At 32.2% G+C, this 18,568-nt stretch overlaps 1 protein-coding gene across 1 annotated transcript; it reads left to right on the top strand.

The window, feature by feature from the left end:
- Positions 1-8,123: 8,123 nt before the first annotated feature.
- On the top strand, positions 8,124-16,291 carry LOC143055418 (uncharacterized). The gene is made up of 6 exons (XM_076228559.1): positions 8,124-8,225; positions 8,439-8,546; positions 10,836-10,946; positions 12,245-12,355; positions 14,973-15,083; positions 15,801-16,291. The coding sequence occupies exons 1-6, from the start codon at positions 8,156-8,158 to the stop codon at positions 15,917-15,919; spliced, it is 630 nt and encodes a 209-aa protein (XP_076084674.1). The 5' UTR covers positions 8,124-8,155; the 3' UTR covers positions 15,920-16,291.
- Positions 16,292-18,568: the final 2,277 nt, after the last annotated feature.

Below are 18,568 nucleotides of genomic sequence, written 5' to 3' on the forward strand. Positions count from 1 at the left end.
TACTGCTAAAATACGTTTTGCGATTATAAATAAACCTGAACACAGAACTCTCAGGATAAACGTACAAACGTTGTGAATAGATTTAATTTGTTATTAGTATTACGAAGGATATTTCAAAGGGAACTAAATGGGGGAGGGGGAAGTATGGAGACGGATATTTACAAAAGGTGAAAAACTGTGATTACTCAGTTTTTCGTGCGAGTACTCAATTACTCGTTGAAATGATTAATTTGAACCTCAATCTTAAGATATAAAATTCCATAAAAAGTTGAGGATTGAGCAATCGACGGAAATATAGGGTAATCCAAACTTTGTTGTTTCTGCTTCAATTCAGATACTGTCCTTGGTTTACTCATTGTATTAAATTATAAGCCTAGTACCTTTGATAACTATTTACGTAAATATAAAAAAAAATCTAAAGTTCTTAGTCCATTAGGAAACTTAATTGATAGTAATTATTCTCCGCTTCTTTGTTAAGTTGAACCATATTAATATTTGATATTTAATTTACATCTATTGATTTTCTTTAGAAAAAGTAAAATGCAAACGCTAATATTCATCTATGGTAGATAAGCTAATGTATATTTCTTTTGAAAATGCAAGTTCTATTATTTCGAATTGAAAAAAACGACTTTGAACACAATTTTCGTTCAATTTGCGTCAATCAAAACTGAACACATCATTGCAACAGCCTCTTTTATTTCTGTAGAATAGATAAACAAAATATATCTTTTATTTTGTTTTGAAAAAGGAATTCACAAAATTAAGATGATAAGTTATATTGTTTTAATAGCTTTGATTGCTGTTTGTACAGCGGACATCGAAGTAGGCACGCTTACAAGTAATACATACAGAGATGCCTACGTTATAATTGTTTACGACAAAACAGGTCTAAAAATGTGTGGACGTTACTGCAAAACTCAGGAATCTTGTGTTAGTATCAACTATAACCCCGAGACTCTGGTTTGTGAGCTTCTAAAGGCAGGTGGAACTAGTATAACAAGAGCCGGTAACTTATATAGTTCAGATATTACCAGCTGGTCTATGGTAAGTTTCTAAGCATTTTATTTAATTTCTGTGTGAAAATAAGGAGATGTGGTATTATTGCCAATTACACACCTCCCTAGAGACCAAATGACGTAAAAATTAACAACTATAGTAACCGTAATGTCTTAAACAATGAGCAAAACCAATAACGCGAATAAGTTATAAAAGGCCCCGAAATAACAAATGTTGAACAGTTGAAACGAGAAATTAACTGCCTTATTAATGAACAATATAATAAACGAGAATCAAATATTATATATACGGCATCAAATCTACTGACTTGCGACTGGCAAATGCAAAATGAGAAGGGGTTTAACAATTTTACAATTACCCCAGACTGTGGTGTAACAGTACATCATACAAACAAACTATAAAAAAAATCAGTTGAAGAGGGCTTAACCCGTTAGATCGATACAAAGCTTAAACAAAAATTTAATAAAAAAGACACACATTTTAAAACTGAGATTAATCGCAGTTACTGACAACTAGTTCAAAGCCAATAGTAACTAAAACATAAATAATTTATCGAAGACTAAAATATCAATCATAACACATCCAATGGATTGTGTGTATAGACGCCATTAACAGTCAAAGAAAATTATAGGTAACGACATATCATACAGGTAACGACATAGTATAAGACTGTAAAGGTACATATGTTTTAAATGTATAAAGTTGAATTTTAGTTTACTGATAATGAAATAAATATTTATACCGATATAAACAATATCCAAAGATCTAATACAGTGTTGATTTGGTAACCTTCAAAGTGTCGAAGAGATTATACGTATCGTATCTAAATTTATGGGCCCAAAAACTAAGATGCGCTATTCCGTCTGAAATACTTTTTCTACATGTACAGCCAAACTTCAAAACTAAATCTTTGTTTCTATAAAAAAAAAAATGAAGATTTTTAGTAATTTTTGGTAAAGAATTGAAATCTTTAAACAACTAATTTACCAATTGTACATTCATAAGGTAATTTAAAACCAAAACGTCACTACGGACAAGTAGATGAGTTGGAATACATAAACACCGTCAGATGGTACACTAACGTCCCAATAAATAAACTAGAGGCTCTACAGAGCCTATGTCGGCCACCTTGGTGTATATGCATATTCAACAAAGGACACTCTCGAACATTGTAGACGAGAATAGAATTAATGACGAACTCTGTCTAATTTAGCGTTTACTCCAAACACAAAAGAGGTTAATAACAATCCTAATCAAAGCGCAACAACTACTATAAAGATTAATTAATTGTATCGGCAAAATTTGATTTGTTCGTAGGTCTTGTTTGGATTGTCAATTTTAATTATTCAAGTTTCTATCTACTATCTATTATAATTCTTATCATATAAGGCAAACCGCCAAAAAAAAAAAAAAAAATGGTAAAAATCGTTATTTAACTCGAATCTCTTGCTGATCATTTTTGTTTTCATTTAAGTTTCTTTTTATCTATAATAAGTTGTTTTTTTTTTTAGATATAAGAACAAAATGCAAAATAAATGTCCCAATCGTCATAGCAATAGCCCTAATTTCAATCATGAACTTATTTGTAAAATTTGTCCTTCTGTTCACTTTGTAAGTCAAAGTTTCTCTCTTTGAAGTTTCTATAAAAGTTTTCAAGACAATAGTCAAACATGATAACAAACGTGGTAAAATTTGACATTAAGGCCACAACATATCATTGTAAACTAAAAACATTTACCGAGAAAAGGACATACCATTGGCCAACATATTCCATGCTTCGGAAAGGCGCATAACATATGCAGCAGGGTGTTCTCTTATCTAATTTGAATCAAAATCTCTATATTTTGATCAGATTTGAAGTATTAACCAACAAACATACGGATGTAAACAACATTAGAGGCGACATCTGAAGCGTAGATCAACAAAGGGGAAAATAGATAATCAAAATTAAATCAAGGAACATATAAGAAAAGGGAAATTTTTCACTCAGAAATCAAACTATAATGTGAAACCACGAATCAGATGGAGACGTTTTTTCTTCTTGCAAGACACTCGACGTCTATATCGTTAAAACAAGTTTGAAAAATTGAAAATGTATCAACACCAAAGGAACTAGGTATGATGTCAATCATTATTAAAACAGTTTAACAGTCCTTGAACACGACCATAAAATAAATGACAATTAATCGTGAGAAAACAATTCAGTATGTAAATCTAAAAGACTATAGGAACGAATACATGAACTAAATGAGAGTCTCAAACTGAAGCGCAGATCGCAAAAAGGAAAACATAAAGAATCAAATGCAAATCCGAGATCAAGAAAACAAGAAACAAGGGACTTTTTTTTCGTTTACAACTAAAGCTATATGTGAAAACACAGATCAACGCAAATTTTCCGTCCTCGCAAGACACTCAAAGTCTTTCTCATGAAGATCATGTTCTGGGACGGGGGAAACAACAAAGGAAGAAGGTCTGATGTCATTCGAGACAACGACAACTTAATGGTAAATCAATTTTGATGAGGATCATATATAACCTACGAAGGGATGATATTAGGTTTGAGACAACAAACCCGTATGTTTAATCAGAGGCGAAATAAAAAAAGACAACATGGCAGCATACCAATACTTCACTAAAGTCGAAAGCAGAAGCGTGTATCAATGGGGAAAATAAAAAGCATGACCAAGAAAAAACCGACTTTTTTCATAGAAAAACCACAGCTATATGTAAAAACACGGATCGATGCAAGTGTTCCGACAGAATAAGGAGAAAGACAACTTAACGCTCAATCAGTTATTGATTTGATTACACGAAAGAATTAATTGTTAGATAACAAACCCCCAGTTCGGTTCTGTTCATAAAACAAACGCTTTAACAGCCCCCGTGTATGTATTTAGAGGTATTCCCTCTATTGGCAATGAATTGCTTACAGTTAAAACGATGCTTGCCTTTTTAATTCTTATGTTGTGCTTTTACATCATTAATGTGCATGTAATGAATTCTAGCACACACAAATGTGTTTTATCTAGCCACGTTGCATAAGACCTGTACCAAGTCAGGAGATTATTATTCAAGGTTGTCGTTAGTTGCTGTTTGTCATATATACTTTTTGTGCAGTGTTCTATTATGAATAATGCTTTTGTCTTTTTTATGTTTGAATTGTGTGACAGAATGTTATCAAATTATTTAGAGAGGTAGGCAGTAGAGTTAATAAGTTAATACAATCATGTCAATTGTTAACTGATATTATCTATATTTGTTTATAACTTCAGGTTCTTTTAAACAAATATCATGTGAAGTTTTATTTTTATCAAGTGAAAAAGAATACGAGTATTAAGTTTTGGTGAACATGCATAAAACACTTGATGAATACTCTCGATTGAAATCTTTGATTATATATGAAAAGTGCATTTCTTTCTAACACAAACGATGCAAACGGCTAAGCGCGCACATGTTTTGATCATTGTTTCTGTAAACTTTGACAAACTATGCACTCGCTAAACATGCGTCTACAGTTTTTCGTTCATCGTTTGTTAGTACAAACGCTACATTTGTTTCTAACTTCAACCTGATTAACGAAGTATTTGTTTCTACTTTTGTAATTAGTCTGTTTACGGACAACATGTACATGCATTATTGAAAGTTCAAACAAGGTCAGTAAACACTGATTGAACGATGTATTTTTTTTCTACTTTTGTAGCGTTTAGAAAACGATAAAAAAAACCGCCACATAACGTTTACAAAATTTTGGTTAGAAAGAAATGCACTCGAAGTATCCTTTTGCTCGCTTAACGTTGATCGATAATCATAACATAGTTAAAGTGTTTCTCGTAGTTCCTACTATACTTCCGTCATCAACACGAACGACCCGTGTGGCACTATTTGTATATATCTCACCACGAACCATCTTTTAGTAAGTTTAAACAGTATTTATTCACGATATGATAGGCACCAGGACACTAGGCATTAGGACGCAGATTTCACTGCATTGTTTGTCTTTTTGCAGATTGTTTCAATTTTTTTCTTATAATTTTACTAAAATTCAAGGTTGAAGTTAGAAACAAATGAACGAAAAACTGTAGACGCATTTTTAGCGAGTGCATAGTTTTTCAAAGTTTATGTAAACTTTGCAAACGCATGTTTGAAAGAAATGATCAAAACATGTACGTGCTTAGCCGTTTGCATCGTTTGTGTTAGAAAGAAATGCACTCATAGTAACTTGTTTTCTTCCTGAACATAGGATAATAATTCATGCAATCCTAACCCGTGTACAGAGGAGTCTAAATGTATGCTATCAGTTAGTGGTGGATACTATTGTCTCTCCTTACGTGAGTAAATGTTCACAGAAGTTGCGTTTGAAACTTTTTAACAAATCAGAAGATCAAATTTAGAAATCTGTTCAAACCACTACGCGTTTAAATATGAAAGACGATATATTATGTGTAAGTGTTCAATTCATATAAATAAACTCATCATAGATACAAGGATTGTAATTTTGTATTTGCGCCAGACGCGTTTCGTCTACAAAAGACTTATTAGTGACGCTTGAATAAAAAAAAAGATAAAAAGGGACAAATGATGCTATATTGACTGAAAGACGAGTCATTTAATTGCTTCATATGCTTTCATTTCGTATGAAACAACTGATGTCGTATGAAAACAACCGATGCTCCATGAAGGTAACCCTTATATGTAGAAAGAAATTCAATAGTATAGAGTCTTTGTTCCGCTAACCTAAAATAGACTCATTAAATTTACAAGGCGTATACATTGTACACCGGACGTGCGTTTTCATCCGTGACCTTCGAATAAAAAAGGGGAAAAAGCAGTGCGAATATAAGTAAAAACATTTCCATAATAAAGCTAAGGCTTATTCCTGAGATAAAATTTTATCTCGTTATAATTTCATATTTCCGAATCAATTTACTGCATTTACCTTCATCATGAACGCCCAAAGCTGAATTATTGAGAAAAAAATCAGTACTGTTCCGAGCAATTCATTTTTTTTTTGTAATCATTTACTTTATAAATATGACAAAATCAATGAGAATTCATGTTGACACAGAAGGAGTGTCGACTACTGCACTAATTTGTAAATAGTATTTATCCGCATTGTTCGTATTCTGTAAGTTCCTAATACTAGTAATCACTTGGAACTAAATATAATTAATTTACAATGAAATGAAACAATATTATCATAAAAACTCGTTATCAAAAACGAAAAAAAAAATTTGCTATAAAAAATTGATAACAACACGTTTAATAATACCATGCGTCCGAACCGCTTTTCTGGATTCAACAATGCGAGTAGCAAAACAAAAACACAAAACAGTGTGTAACATTCAGATTCCTTATTCCCTTATGAAGCACACTTACCTAATAGTGTTCTATCTTTTTTTCATTATGTGCTCCTACTTAATGGTTATTGTCTATGACTTATTGTCGTCTCCAATGCGACGAAGATCGCGATAGGAAGATATACGTGCTCGGAGAGAAATATCTCCTATCATTTATATATTATTATATTTATGAACTTTTTAACTTCGATATTGAAACTTGTCAAGAAATTATAAAGATGGCAAAACATCAAATGACACATAGGTGTATTACTGTAACATTCATGTCTCTATTATTATAGTTTTAGATACAATTACGAATCGTCTGTACTTAAACAATAGAATGTATAAATAGAATATATTAGAATATATTCAATAGTTTCTTACAAAAACTTAATAATATGTGTATTTTTATACTCCACGCAACAGGTTGCGGAGGGTATAATGTTTTTTACCCTTCCGTCCGTCCGTCTGTCCGTCAGTCCGTCAGTCCGTTAGTCCGTCATTCCGTCATTCCGTCCGTCAGTCCAGTTTCTTGTCATTCTTACTCCTCTCAAACCACACAACAGAATTTCACGAAACCTTTTTAGATAATAAGGACATACTATGTAGTTGTGCATATCGACAGGAAATTGCGATTCAATTTTTTTCTAGGAGTTACGCCCCTTTGAACTTATTTACTTTAATGTACTACTGCAACAGTTTGTCATCGCAACTCCTCTCAAACCACACAACAGAATTTCACGAAACCTTTTTAGATAATAAGGACATACTATGTAGTTGTGCATATCGACAGGAAATTGCGATTCAATTTTTTTCTAGGAGTTACGCCCCTTTGAACTTATTTACTTTAATGTACTACTGCAATAGTTTGTCATCTCAACTCCTCTGAAACCACACAACACAATCTAATGAAACTTTGTAGATAATAAGGAGATACTACGTAGATGTGCATATCGACAGGAAATTATGATTCAATTGTTTTTTCTAGGAGTTACGCCCCTTTAAACTTATTTGCTTCAATATACCTCTGCAACAGTTTGTCATTGCAACTCATCTGAAGCCACACAACAAAATTTCATGAAACTTTGTAGACAATAAATGTGCATATCGAAATTATGATTCAATTTTTTTCTTATACAATTTTTTTCTTATACAAATTTTTTTTCTTATACAATTTTTTTTTTTTACAGTTATTTTATTTCTCCAGTGACAATGTGGGGACGTGGGGTATGTGAGCGTGCTCACTAAGGTTCTTTAATTTTCTTTTTATTGCACAAAAAACTCAAAAGCTCAAATACATCAAACGAATGGATAACAACTGTCATATGCCTGACTTGGTACAGACATTTACTTATGTAAAAAATGGTTGATTGAACCTGGTGTAATAGGTAGTTAACTAAACCTCTCACTTGTATGACAGTCGCATCAAATTCAATTATATTAACAGCGATGCGTAAACAAAACAAGCAGACACAATAGGTAAAAATGTCAAAAATAGGGGTAATATAATCAATAGTTCAATGACTTTGACGAAGGAGAACTTTCTGTTATTAATATTAACTGTAACAACTGTTTCGGTTCTTTTACTTCCTTGGCTTTCAAATATTCGTGTTTGAGCGTTAGTGATTAAGGCAAATCCAAAAAGCTATTCGGTCGCATGCAATTTATAAAATGGTGTTTCCATTTTTTATTCTAGCCAAAGGCATAAACTGATATCGAAAATATTATATCTGTTAGCATTCACTTCTTTCTTTACAGTACCACCTTGCACAGGAATAGTGTGTCAACATGGTGGCATGTGTAAAAATGGCCTTTCTTCTTTTGTGTGTCAGTGTACATTTGGAATATCTGGAACGTACTGTGAAAGTATTATATCATTCTTGTATTTATGTTTTTTCTCGTTTGCTCACATTTAAGGACATTAAAGTAAATAATAAACTTCAAATGACAAATATATCTTTATTTAAAAAACAGTTTATTTAGTTTTCATGTAACTGCAATTTCACTGAATTTCTTATTGAAAAGAAGTTTGAAATAATTGCTTGTTGTACGAGAACATGATATACTTTTATATTTCAGCAACACCATGTTCGTCGGATCCATGTTTAAATTCAGGAACATGCAGCTTCTCTGGAACCACTTACTCTTGTGCATGTACACACGGATATTACGGTACAGAATGCCAGTGTAAGTTAATACAAGTGTTAAACCAGTACATAACTATATATTTGCTGCCTAGAGTGTTTCCATTTCGGTGCAACCCGATCCAATTCTAAATGAATTCATTGACAGTTCATTAATATTTTCTACAAGAAAAAAACTAAATATATATGAAAAAGACCGACTTTGGACATGCACAACCCCAATTTGACAACTGTCTATTTTAAGTAACTGACATGGGTTTCACTTAAATATCGTAAAAGAAATAGGTTAATAGTTATGAAAATATTTATAAGACGTAAATTTCCACTTCTTGAACTTTCACAGCGATAGCATTAACATAACTGTGCTCATCATCTTTTGTTAATACATTTATATAAGGTTGAATAATTAATTATCAAAGATACCAGGATTATAATTAAGTACGTTAGTACGCAAGACGCGCGTTTCGTCTAGATAAGACTCACCAGTGACGCTCATATTAAAAAATATTTATAAAGCCAAACAAGTACAAAGTTGAAGAGCATTGAGGATCCAAAATTCCAACAAGTTGTGCCAAATACGGCTTAGTTAATCTATGCCTGGGATAAAATTTTCGAAAAATTCAAAGTTTTGTAAACAGGAAATATATAAAAATGACCAGATGAATGATATTCATGTCAACACCGAAGTGTTGAATAATGAGCTGGTGATACCCTCGGGGACGAAACGCCCACCAGCAGTGGCATCGACCCAGTGGTGTAAATAATTATCAAAGGTACCAGGATTATAATTTAGTACGTTAGTACGCCCGACGCACGTTTCGTCTACATAAGACTCATCAGTGACGCTCATATATAAAATATTTATAAAGCCAAACAAGTACAAAGTTGAAGAGCATTGAGGATCCAAAATTCCAAAATTTTGTGCCAAATACGGCTAAGGTAATCTATGCCTGGGATAAGAAAATCCTTAGTTTTTCGAAAAATTCAAAGTTTTGTAAACAGGAAATTAATAAAAATGACCACATTTTTGATATTCATGTCAACACCGAAGTGTTGACTACTGGGCTGGTGATACCCTCGGGGACGAAACGTCCACCAGAGTGGCATCGACCAAGTGGTGTTAATAATTACTAAAGGTACCAGGATTATAATTTAGTACGTTAGTACGATAGACGCTCGTTTCGTCTACATAAAGTTGAAAAATGACACAGACCCCTACTATCTTGTATATGATACAATATTGACACGTCTATTGATACCTATTCAACAATTCCCATTAATAAAGATCGATATAACTAAATTATATCATGAAAATCACTCGAAAACCTTAAAAATTGTAGTGGTATTTTGTTGTTTACAATTGGCCATAAATCCATGTTATTATTTTCTAGGAGCATCTAGTTGTTGCTCTTAGAATTTTTTGAGCATGGATTAATGGCCAATTGTGAACAATAAAATACCACTGCAATTCAAGTTTTCGGGTGATTTTTATAATGTGGGTAACATTTGGTCTAATTGATAATAAGCGTCAGGACTGTGTACTAATGTTTTGCCGGGAACTTTGCACCCGGCATTTATATAGCCTAGCATGTTATCTTTTTTTTAAATTATATCATTGTGATATTCATGTTGATATTATTTGCTATTGTTACTACCAAGCTAGTTTATGTAGACGAAATTATGTGTATTTTTTTCCGGACGCTTTGAACCAGAATGCACATTGACTAGCATAATACTATTCTACTTACATATTAATATCATATTTAATAACTGAAACTCTTTCTTTAATATTTGTTGAGATTTTGTTTTTTTCCCGATATGTGTTCTTTTTGGTGATGCGTATTAACTAATGTAATTGTTTTTTCTAATATAAAAATTCAATATTGTTAAATCACAATGATCCTAATGATATACATGCTCTATATATGTTTCACATAAATGTATATAATGATAGTAGGTTAATCGATTATTGTAATGTTTTCTATTGTAGCACAAACATGCTACCAATTCAATTCTTTGCGTGACTTTCTAACTGCTGATCTTCTGAATTTGCTCAAATAAGCAAGATAAAGAAGGAAAAAACATGATAATTAGATTTATGTTGACGAAGTAAAAGCTTTTCATTTCTGAGACATCTAAAATTGACAATTGGAAAGTTGAAATCATCAATTTTAACCTATATTATATCATGGTTTAATGATGTTTAGCTGTGTCAGTATACAGGAAAAGAACAAAGTACGAAGTTGTCTTTCAAGATTTGTAGGTTCGTAATATCAAGTTTAGTTTGATCTTAGCTTTAAAGTTTATACTTGTTATTGCATTTGGTTTGCAGCTCACTCATGCTCACCAAATCCATGTCTAAATGGCGGGGGTTGTACATCTACTGGTGGATCGAGTTACAGCTGCGCATGTTCATCTGGATGGTATGGATCAACTTGTAACTGTGAGTATTCCATTTTAAGATCAAGCCCAAATAACTGTACGTGTCATCAGGTACACAACAGAGTAATACGGTGTAAACTATTTAAACCATAAGAAATCGTGACTGTGTACTTGTTTTGCCGGGCATTTTGCACCCGCAATGCATATATACTAGCATGCTATCTTCATTGAACAATACTATCATTGTGATATTCATAATGTTGATATTCTTAGCTATAATTACCACCAATTTGGTTAAGGATGTACTTAGGTGAAGTTTTGGAATTTGTGTCAAACGTTCGGACTCCTTGGTGTTTTTCAATATGATACAAGGTAAAATATGTTGCACCATAACACCTTTTTATCTTTAATATAATACTTAATAGCTCATAAAAAGTCATTTGACAAATTTCAAGCAGATTCTTGATTTTCTTTCTTTTAATTCGAGACCCAAATAATACCAATGCAAATATAAGGAATAAGTCCGAGTCAGCCTTTTCCCGCAATATTTTATAAATCAAATACCTCGAAAAAGAGCTCCATGACCTATCAATATTTGTAGCTTATTTTCATCTTTAATTAATACTCTTCCATCTAAAAGTGTCAATTCTAAATTCTTGATTTATAAAATTTCACCTAAGGTCACGTAAGTAAATCTATAAAGTAGACGAAATTATTTGTACTTTTTTCGGACGCTTTGAACCAGAACGCACATTGACTAGAAAAATACTATTCAACTTACACAGTGATATCATATTAAATAACTGAAACCTTTTCTTTAATATTTGTTGAGATTTTTTTCACCCTCCGATATGTGTTCTTTTTGGTGATCAATTATCTAAACTACTGCTTTTTCAATATAAAAATTCAATATTATTCAATTTCAATGATCCTAATGATACAAATGCTTTGTATATATGTTTAACATATACTAATAGTACTCATGTCTTCTTATGATAATAGGTTATTGTATTTTGTTCTATTGTAGCACAAACATGCTCACCAATTCAATTCTTTGAGTAACTTTCTAAATGCCAATCTTCTGATATTTGCTAACATAAGCAAAATAAAGTAGGCAAATACATGATATTTGTATTTATGTTGATGAGGAGGCTTTTCATTGCAGAGAAATGGGAAATTGACAATTGGAAAGTTTAAATCATTAAGTTTATCATATATTATATTATTGTTTTAGAATATTTTTCTCTGTCAATATTTAGGAAAGTACGAAGTTGTTTTTTTAAGATTCGTAGGTTCGTAATATTAAGTTAAGATAGATTTTAGCTTTAAAGTTTATACTTGTTATTGCATTATTTGCAGCTCATGCATGCTCACCAAATCCATGTCTAAATGGCGGTTTTTGTACATCTACTGGTGGATCGAGTTACAGCTGCGCATGTTCAACTGGATGGTATGGATCAACTTGTAACTGTGAGTATTCCATTTAAAGATCAAGCTCAAATAACTGTACGTTTCATCTTGTACACAGTTTCAGATTCAATATTTTATTATAGTCTCACCACAAACAAACATAAAATGAGATTCACATGAAAACATAATTGTTCTAATGCCAGATATCACGGTGTTCAGGAACATTGGAACAGAATATTTTGCCTGTTTTTACACCTTGATTTCCTTTTTCAATATTTAAAGATTAAAAAGTAATTTGACGATTTTTTCGTAGCTTGATAACATAATTTACTTATTACCTTACCTGGCCCACAGGGCCAAGTGAGCTTTTCCCATCACTTGGCGTCCGTCGTCCGTCGTCATTAACTTTTACAACAATCTTCTCCTCTGAAACACCTGGGTTAAATTTAACCAAACTTGGCCACAGTCATCACTAGGGTATCTAGTTTAAAAAGTGTGTTCGGTGACCCGGCTAACCAACCAAGATGGCCGCCATGGCTCATAATAGAACATAGGGGTAAAATGTAGATTTTGGCTTATAACTCTGAAACCAAAGCCTTTAGAGCAAATCTGACAGGCTTAAATTGTTTATCAAGTCAATATCTATCTGCCCTGGAAAAAAACCTTGTTTTTCCCCTTTTTTGCCCCTAATTCATGAATGGTTTGAGCCATAACCCCCCCAAAGTCAATCCTAACTATCCCTTGGTAGTATGGAATCTTGTGGTATAATTTCAGAAAGATTCATACACTTTTACACAATTTATTGTCTTGAAACTACAAAAATGCTTGTTTTTGGCCCCTTTTTGGCCCTTTATTCCTAGACTGTTTGCCCCATAACCCTTTAAATATATCCCAACCTTCTACTTATAATAACAAATATTGTGGTACAATTTCAGAGCAATTGACATACTTATACACAACTTATTGGCCAAAAAACTAGATAAATGCTTGTTTTGGGCCCCTTTGGACCCCTAATTCCTAAACCTTAGGGACTATAACCTCAAAATCAATCCCAAGCTTCCTTTTGTGGTTATAAACATTGTGTCAAAATTAGTGGTTAGAGAGGAAGTCTAACTAGGGTATGTTTGTGTGAGAGTCATATTTGTATGATGATTCTTGAAGTGGGGGAAGTGTGACAGGATTGCTTCCCTAAGATCTTGTGGTAAATACTTAGTTAGCTGTAAGCAGTTGAGCTAAGGAAGTACTTCTTTAGGTCATTTGGTTAACACGCTGCCTTGTAATACAGAGGTCGCAGGTTCAAGTCCTGGTGGAGACATGCGATTTTGTAAGATGAATCATGCTCTCCGGTTACAATTGCATGGTTAAATTGATTAAGATGCAAATGAAGGATCAATTTATTATTAAAGTCAGAGGAAAATTAGTATAACAATTGTGTGAAAAGTGAATATTAAAAGAAAACTTACTGTATTAAGAACTTTGACTGTCAGAGTTTTTGAAGAATCTTCAAGGCTAAATGTCATAGTATATGTTCCTACTGTTGGACTGGTAGTCAGGTAAACAAAGTCTGAAAATCAAAAAATTATATTGACATCAAACTAATAGTCAAAGATATTTTTACTAACATAATAGACAAAAACAAGGGCTTCTATCTGACAGGATTAAATTGTTTATCAAGTCAATATCTATCTGCCCTGAAATTTCAATTGAATTGGACAACTGCTGCCCCCAAATTGGTAATTTTTAAAGAAATTTTGCCGTTTTTGGTTTCTTATCTTGAATACTATTATAGATAGAGATAAACTGTAAACAGCAATAATGTTCAACAAAGTAAGAACTAAAAATAAGTCAACATGACCAAAATGATCAGTTGACCCCTTAAGGAGTAATTGCCCATTATAGTCAATTTTTAACAATTTTCACTAAATATTTTCCTCTGTATCTAATAGGCCAAGTTTATTATAGATAGAGAATTTTGTAAGTACCTAGAATGTTCAGTAAAATAAGATCTACAAACACATCACCATCAGCAAAACACAATTTTGTCATGAATCAATCTTTGTCCTTTGTTTAATATGCAAATAGACCAAGGTGAGCGACACAGGCTCTTTAGAGCCTCTAGTTAGTATTTAGACCGGTTATTCCTTACTGCATCGTCAATTTGAAACGTATTCCAGACTCATTGACGTGTAGCGATGAAATGTTTTAAGTATAAAAATTAAAATAACAAAGTTACAAAACTCCAAACGAAAATTCCAAACAGAAATACATAGCAAAATCAAAAGCTTAAACACATCAAACTAATGGAAACAACTGTCATATTCCTGACTTGGTACCGTCATTTTCTTATGCAGAATATTGCAGATTACACCTGGTTTTATCGCTAGATAAACATCTCACTTGTATGACAGTATATTGAGAACGTGTGAGAAAAACAGGCAGACGTTAAAGGTGAAAAAATTGGGTACAGAAGTCAACATTGTGATATTATTGTTACACACCCAACAGTGTCAACAAAGAACAACAAAATGCCATGTAGACACTCAATAGAATATGCCCATAAGCAAATAAAAAGACAAGCTGCGCAAAACAAAACAACGATGTTTTTTTTATATTTTTCAAATTCATTTTTCTTTATATTCATATATATTTTCAAAAAATGTCATTGGTTGTGTTTTAGCAAACCCTTGCTCTCCAACTCCTTGTTACAATGCAGGGACATGTACTGACACTGGGGCTACCACTTATAATTGTGCATGCACCTCGAGTTTTACTGGTGCTACTTGTCAAGGTATGTTTCATTGTACCGCCCTGTTATTTATTTGTTTGATATCTTTTTACAATATTAATTTTAAAGTGTTCCTTTAACTTTGGTAAGTGTGATTAATTTTGAATGCTGATTTACGTATACAGAGCGACTCTATTTTTTTTTTTTAACCCTATTTGAATTGATCATATCCTTCAGACCAAATTAATCTAAATCGCTGATGGCCTATGCTACTTCTTTAAAGTCTATTTTAGCTAACATCAAACTCGGAACAAAATATTCAGTTTTAATTCAAATTAACAAGAAGTCGAAACTTTGCTGCATTTCTCTATTTATTTGTCTGATAATCTATATTACTTGCAAACAAATACTTTAGTGGAATATATTTACTTTAATTTCCAATAATAACATACATGTACATTTATTCATATGTGTGTAATGGTTTTTGTGTCGATGTTTTTGTGTCTCCTTGTATCCATATGTAATTAATATTTCAAAGAAGAAATATATAACAAGAAAAACAACAATCGCATCATTATAATGATAGTGGTTTATAATTCATTCATTGTAGCAAAACATTTCAAAGAAACATACACGGTTATATAGCTAATTTTATGATATGATTATATAAATAGCAGACGATTTGGTGAATTTTATTTTTCTTTAATTTTTAATTTTATTTTGAAAAAGCTAATACAAGTTGCAAAATGTCTACTATTTAGCATCCTTATCTGATTTCAGTTAACAAGAACTCCTGCTCCGGTCGGTGTGTATACGACGCTAATTACAACTGCCAATGTGATTCAGCCTGCACTACACAAAATGACTGCTGCGCTGACAAAGCAACATATTGTCCATAACTGTCGGAGCATTAATGATAACTACTGCGCTGAAAGCAACATATTGTCCATAACTGTCGGAGCATGATGACATAGCTATTGTGACTTGGATTTATTCCCTTATATTTGGTTCATTGTCTTGTTTAGATATCTCTGATACTATAGAGATGATTGATAGACATCTTCTATATAAAACATTTGGCTGGGTTTACTCCCACTTTAGTCTGTTCTCCAAAAAAAAAAAAAAAAAAAAAATGGAAAGAAAGAAAAAAAACCCAAGTTAATAAGACATAGAAACAAACTGATTAACAGGATGTTAACCTTACTGTAAATGTTGATTAACGTTATGTATAAAGTTTCCTTCGAATTTCATTAAAAGAAAACATTCATTTATGGACAAGTTCCCTTTATGCTATGCCGCACTTATTTGAAAATAAGGAGCTGTAATTTGATCGCCAATGAGACAACTTTCAACTAAAGATCTAAAGACAGGGATGTTTATATTACTAAATTACAGTATTTATTTAAATTAATGTCTGTTTTACATATTAAAATATTGTGTAATTACATAAAATCTGCGTGGTCAATCAGATCACATATTGTTACTTAATGTCATTTGTTTTCTTATAATGATTTATATGTATTGATCTCTGCTGTTTATCATTTGTCATGTTGTAAATATGTTTTCATTGCTATAGCATATATGCTTTTTGCAATACAGTATTCCTTCATTCATATATCTATAGTACACTGCCATTAAAAAAAATCTCTTAAAACACTAACTATTTCTGAAACTCATAATCTAACAGCTTCATGTTTTTACTTTGAACTTCTAACACCATAATGATGTTTTCCCAAACATACTAAAAACTAATAGGGAATAGGTAACGAATAGGGAATAGGGAATAAGTAACCAACTTGATGTCCATCTAAAAACTTTGATTTTGTTTTCCAATTTTGAACAATGTTTGAATGTTTGAAAAAAAAAATAACAATCAAGCATTTTTTAAGAAAAAAATGGCAATTACCTTATGTAAAAGTGTCAAACAGTGAAGATTGTATACATTTACGTTTAGTAATTATAACATACATATAGATTCTACCACTGCATCGAGTGTGATACGATATTTATCCACTCGAGACAGTTAAATTTTAAATTTAAGACGCGAGGCTCGCCGAGCGTTTTAATTATTTAAAATTTAACTGTCGAGAGTGGATAAATATCGTATTACACGAGATTTGGTGGTAGAATCTGTTTCTCTAATGATTTTCAAACAATATGCAGGCAAAAGTATTCCTTCTTTTTGAATGATCTGCAAAAAGATGTGTACTTTCTATGTGACGTCATCAGGCATGGTCGCCTTTTTTCGTGCCGTCACAATAGGAAATTCAGAGGAAAGAAAGAAAATTCGACGTCATAATCGGATTTTAACCAATGAAGAACTGAGATCAAACGAACCACACGTTGATTATTTTTTTTTTATATACAATGGGTGCAGAAAGGGATAAATTGACGAAGAATTAGAGAAATATTTATAACGGTTCAGAGGTAAGATCATCAAATGAATATATATATATATATATTTAACTAGAACACACCCGTGATATCGCGGGTCCGTGACTGAATTAAAGTATATAACTATGCGCAAGCCTTACTTTAGTATTACTTTTTATCTGATAAAGTCATGCCGATTATAAGATACACAGTTTTCTCTGCTTTCAAATCTTTCTGTTTGAACCCGTCGAATTGGAACTTATCAATTATTGGTAATATTAATTATTTGGATAACAAAAGGTCCTGGAATGGAGTATTTTTTAATCAACAGCATTGTCCTATGTTAGTTATAAATAAAGTTGAATTCTTTGATTCACTGTTTTATGTCAAGCCCGCTAACAAATTGAAAACGGTTCCTATATACACCTTATTTTTAGTCCAGATTTTTAGTATTCGTATTGTTATCTTAGAAAGTCTTACTGATTGAAATGCTACAATAGGTAACAATTTGACAATTAAGTAGTGTCAACCCTGTGATTATGACCCGTGTAATACTATATAGCATATTAATCCTGAATACACCGTTTGGTGGTGCGCCTGTCAGATGCGGAACGTACAGATAAGGTAATCGGTAACGGGTGAATATACTATTGGTATCGGTATCGGACTCGACCCGGAACTTCTTAATTATTGGCAATTTTAATTACGTGGAAAACAAAAGGGCCTGGAGTGGTGTAATTTTTAATCTACACCTTTGTACTATATTAGTTATATATAAAGTTGAATTTTTTGATTCGTCGTTTTTACGTGATGACGGCTGACAAATTGGACCTCGTAATTTTAGTATTATAGATATATTCCAAGTGTGAACACAGATGAGTGTGGATAGTATGTTTGGATGTTTGACAGTGTCTTATGACAAAAGGAGTTCTATGTTTTTCCTATATGGTGTTATTAACTGTGTTGCACGGTGACAACCGATCTGAGCATTAGGAGTGTTATTTATTAAATTTTTTTTTCAAGACAGGCATGGATGAGACAGTAATTACATTAGTTACCAAATGGTTATGATAGAATATGTTCTACATCTTTGACTTTGGATACATGTTGTAGCTAGGAGAGCAACACATAAAGGGTTCATTTTTTTCACGTGTTTTTTTCTAAATGGGAGATGA

Source organism: Mytilus galloprovincialis, chromosome 12 (genome assembly GCF_965363235.1).
Source record: "Mytilus galloprovincialis chromosome 12, xbMytGall1.hap1.1, whole genome shotgun sequence".
Lineage (NCBI taxonomy): Eukaryota > Metazoa > Mollusca > Bivalvia > Mytilida > Mytilidae > Mytilus > Mytilus galloprovincialis.

What these genes read in the sequence shown, in the direction of transcription:
- LOC143055418 (XM_076228559.1), top strand. Translation starts at nt 8,156, where the DNA reads ATGTGTAAAAATGGCCTTTCTTCTTTTGTGTGTCAGTGTACATTTGGA. An exon ending in GTATGGATCAACTTGTAACT is followed by an intron (nt 12,356 to 14,972) that starts GTGAGTATTCCA and finishes GTTGTGTTTTAG; the next exon opens with CAAACCCTTGCTCTCCAACT. An exon ending in TACTGGTGCTACTTGTCAAG is followed by an intron (nt 15,084 to 15,800) that starts GTATGTTTCATT and finishes ATCTGATTTCAG; the next exon opens with TTAACAAGAACTCCTGCTCC.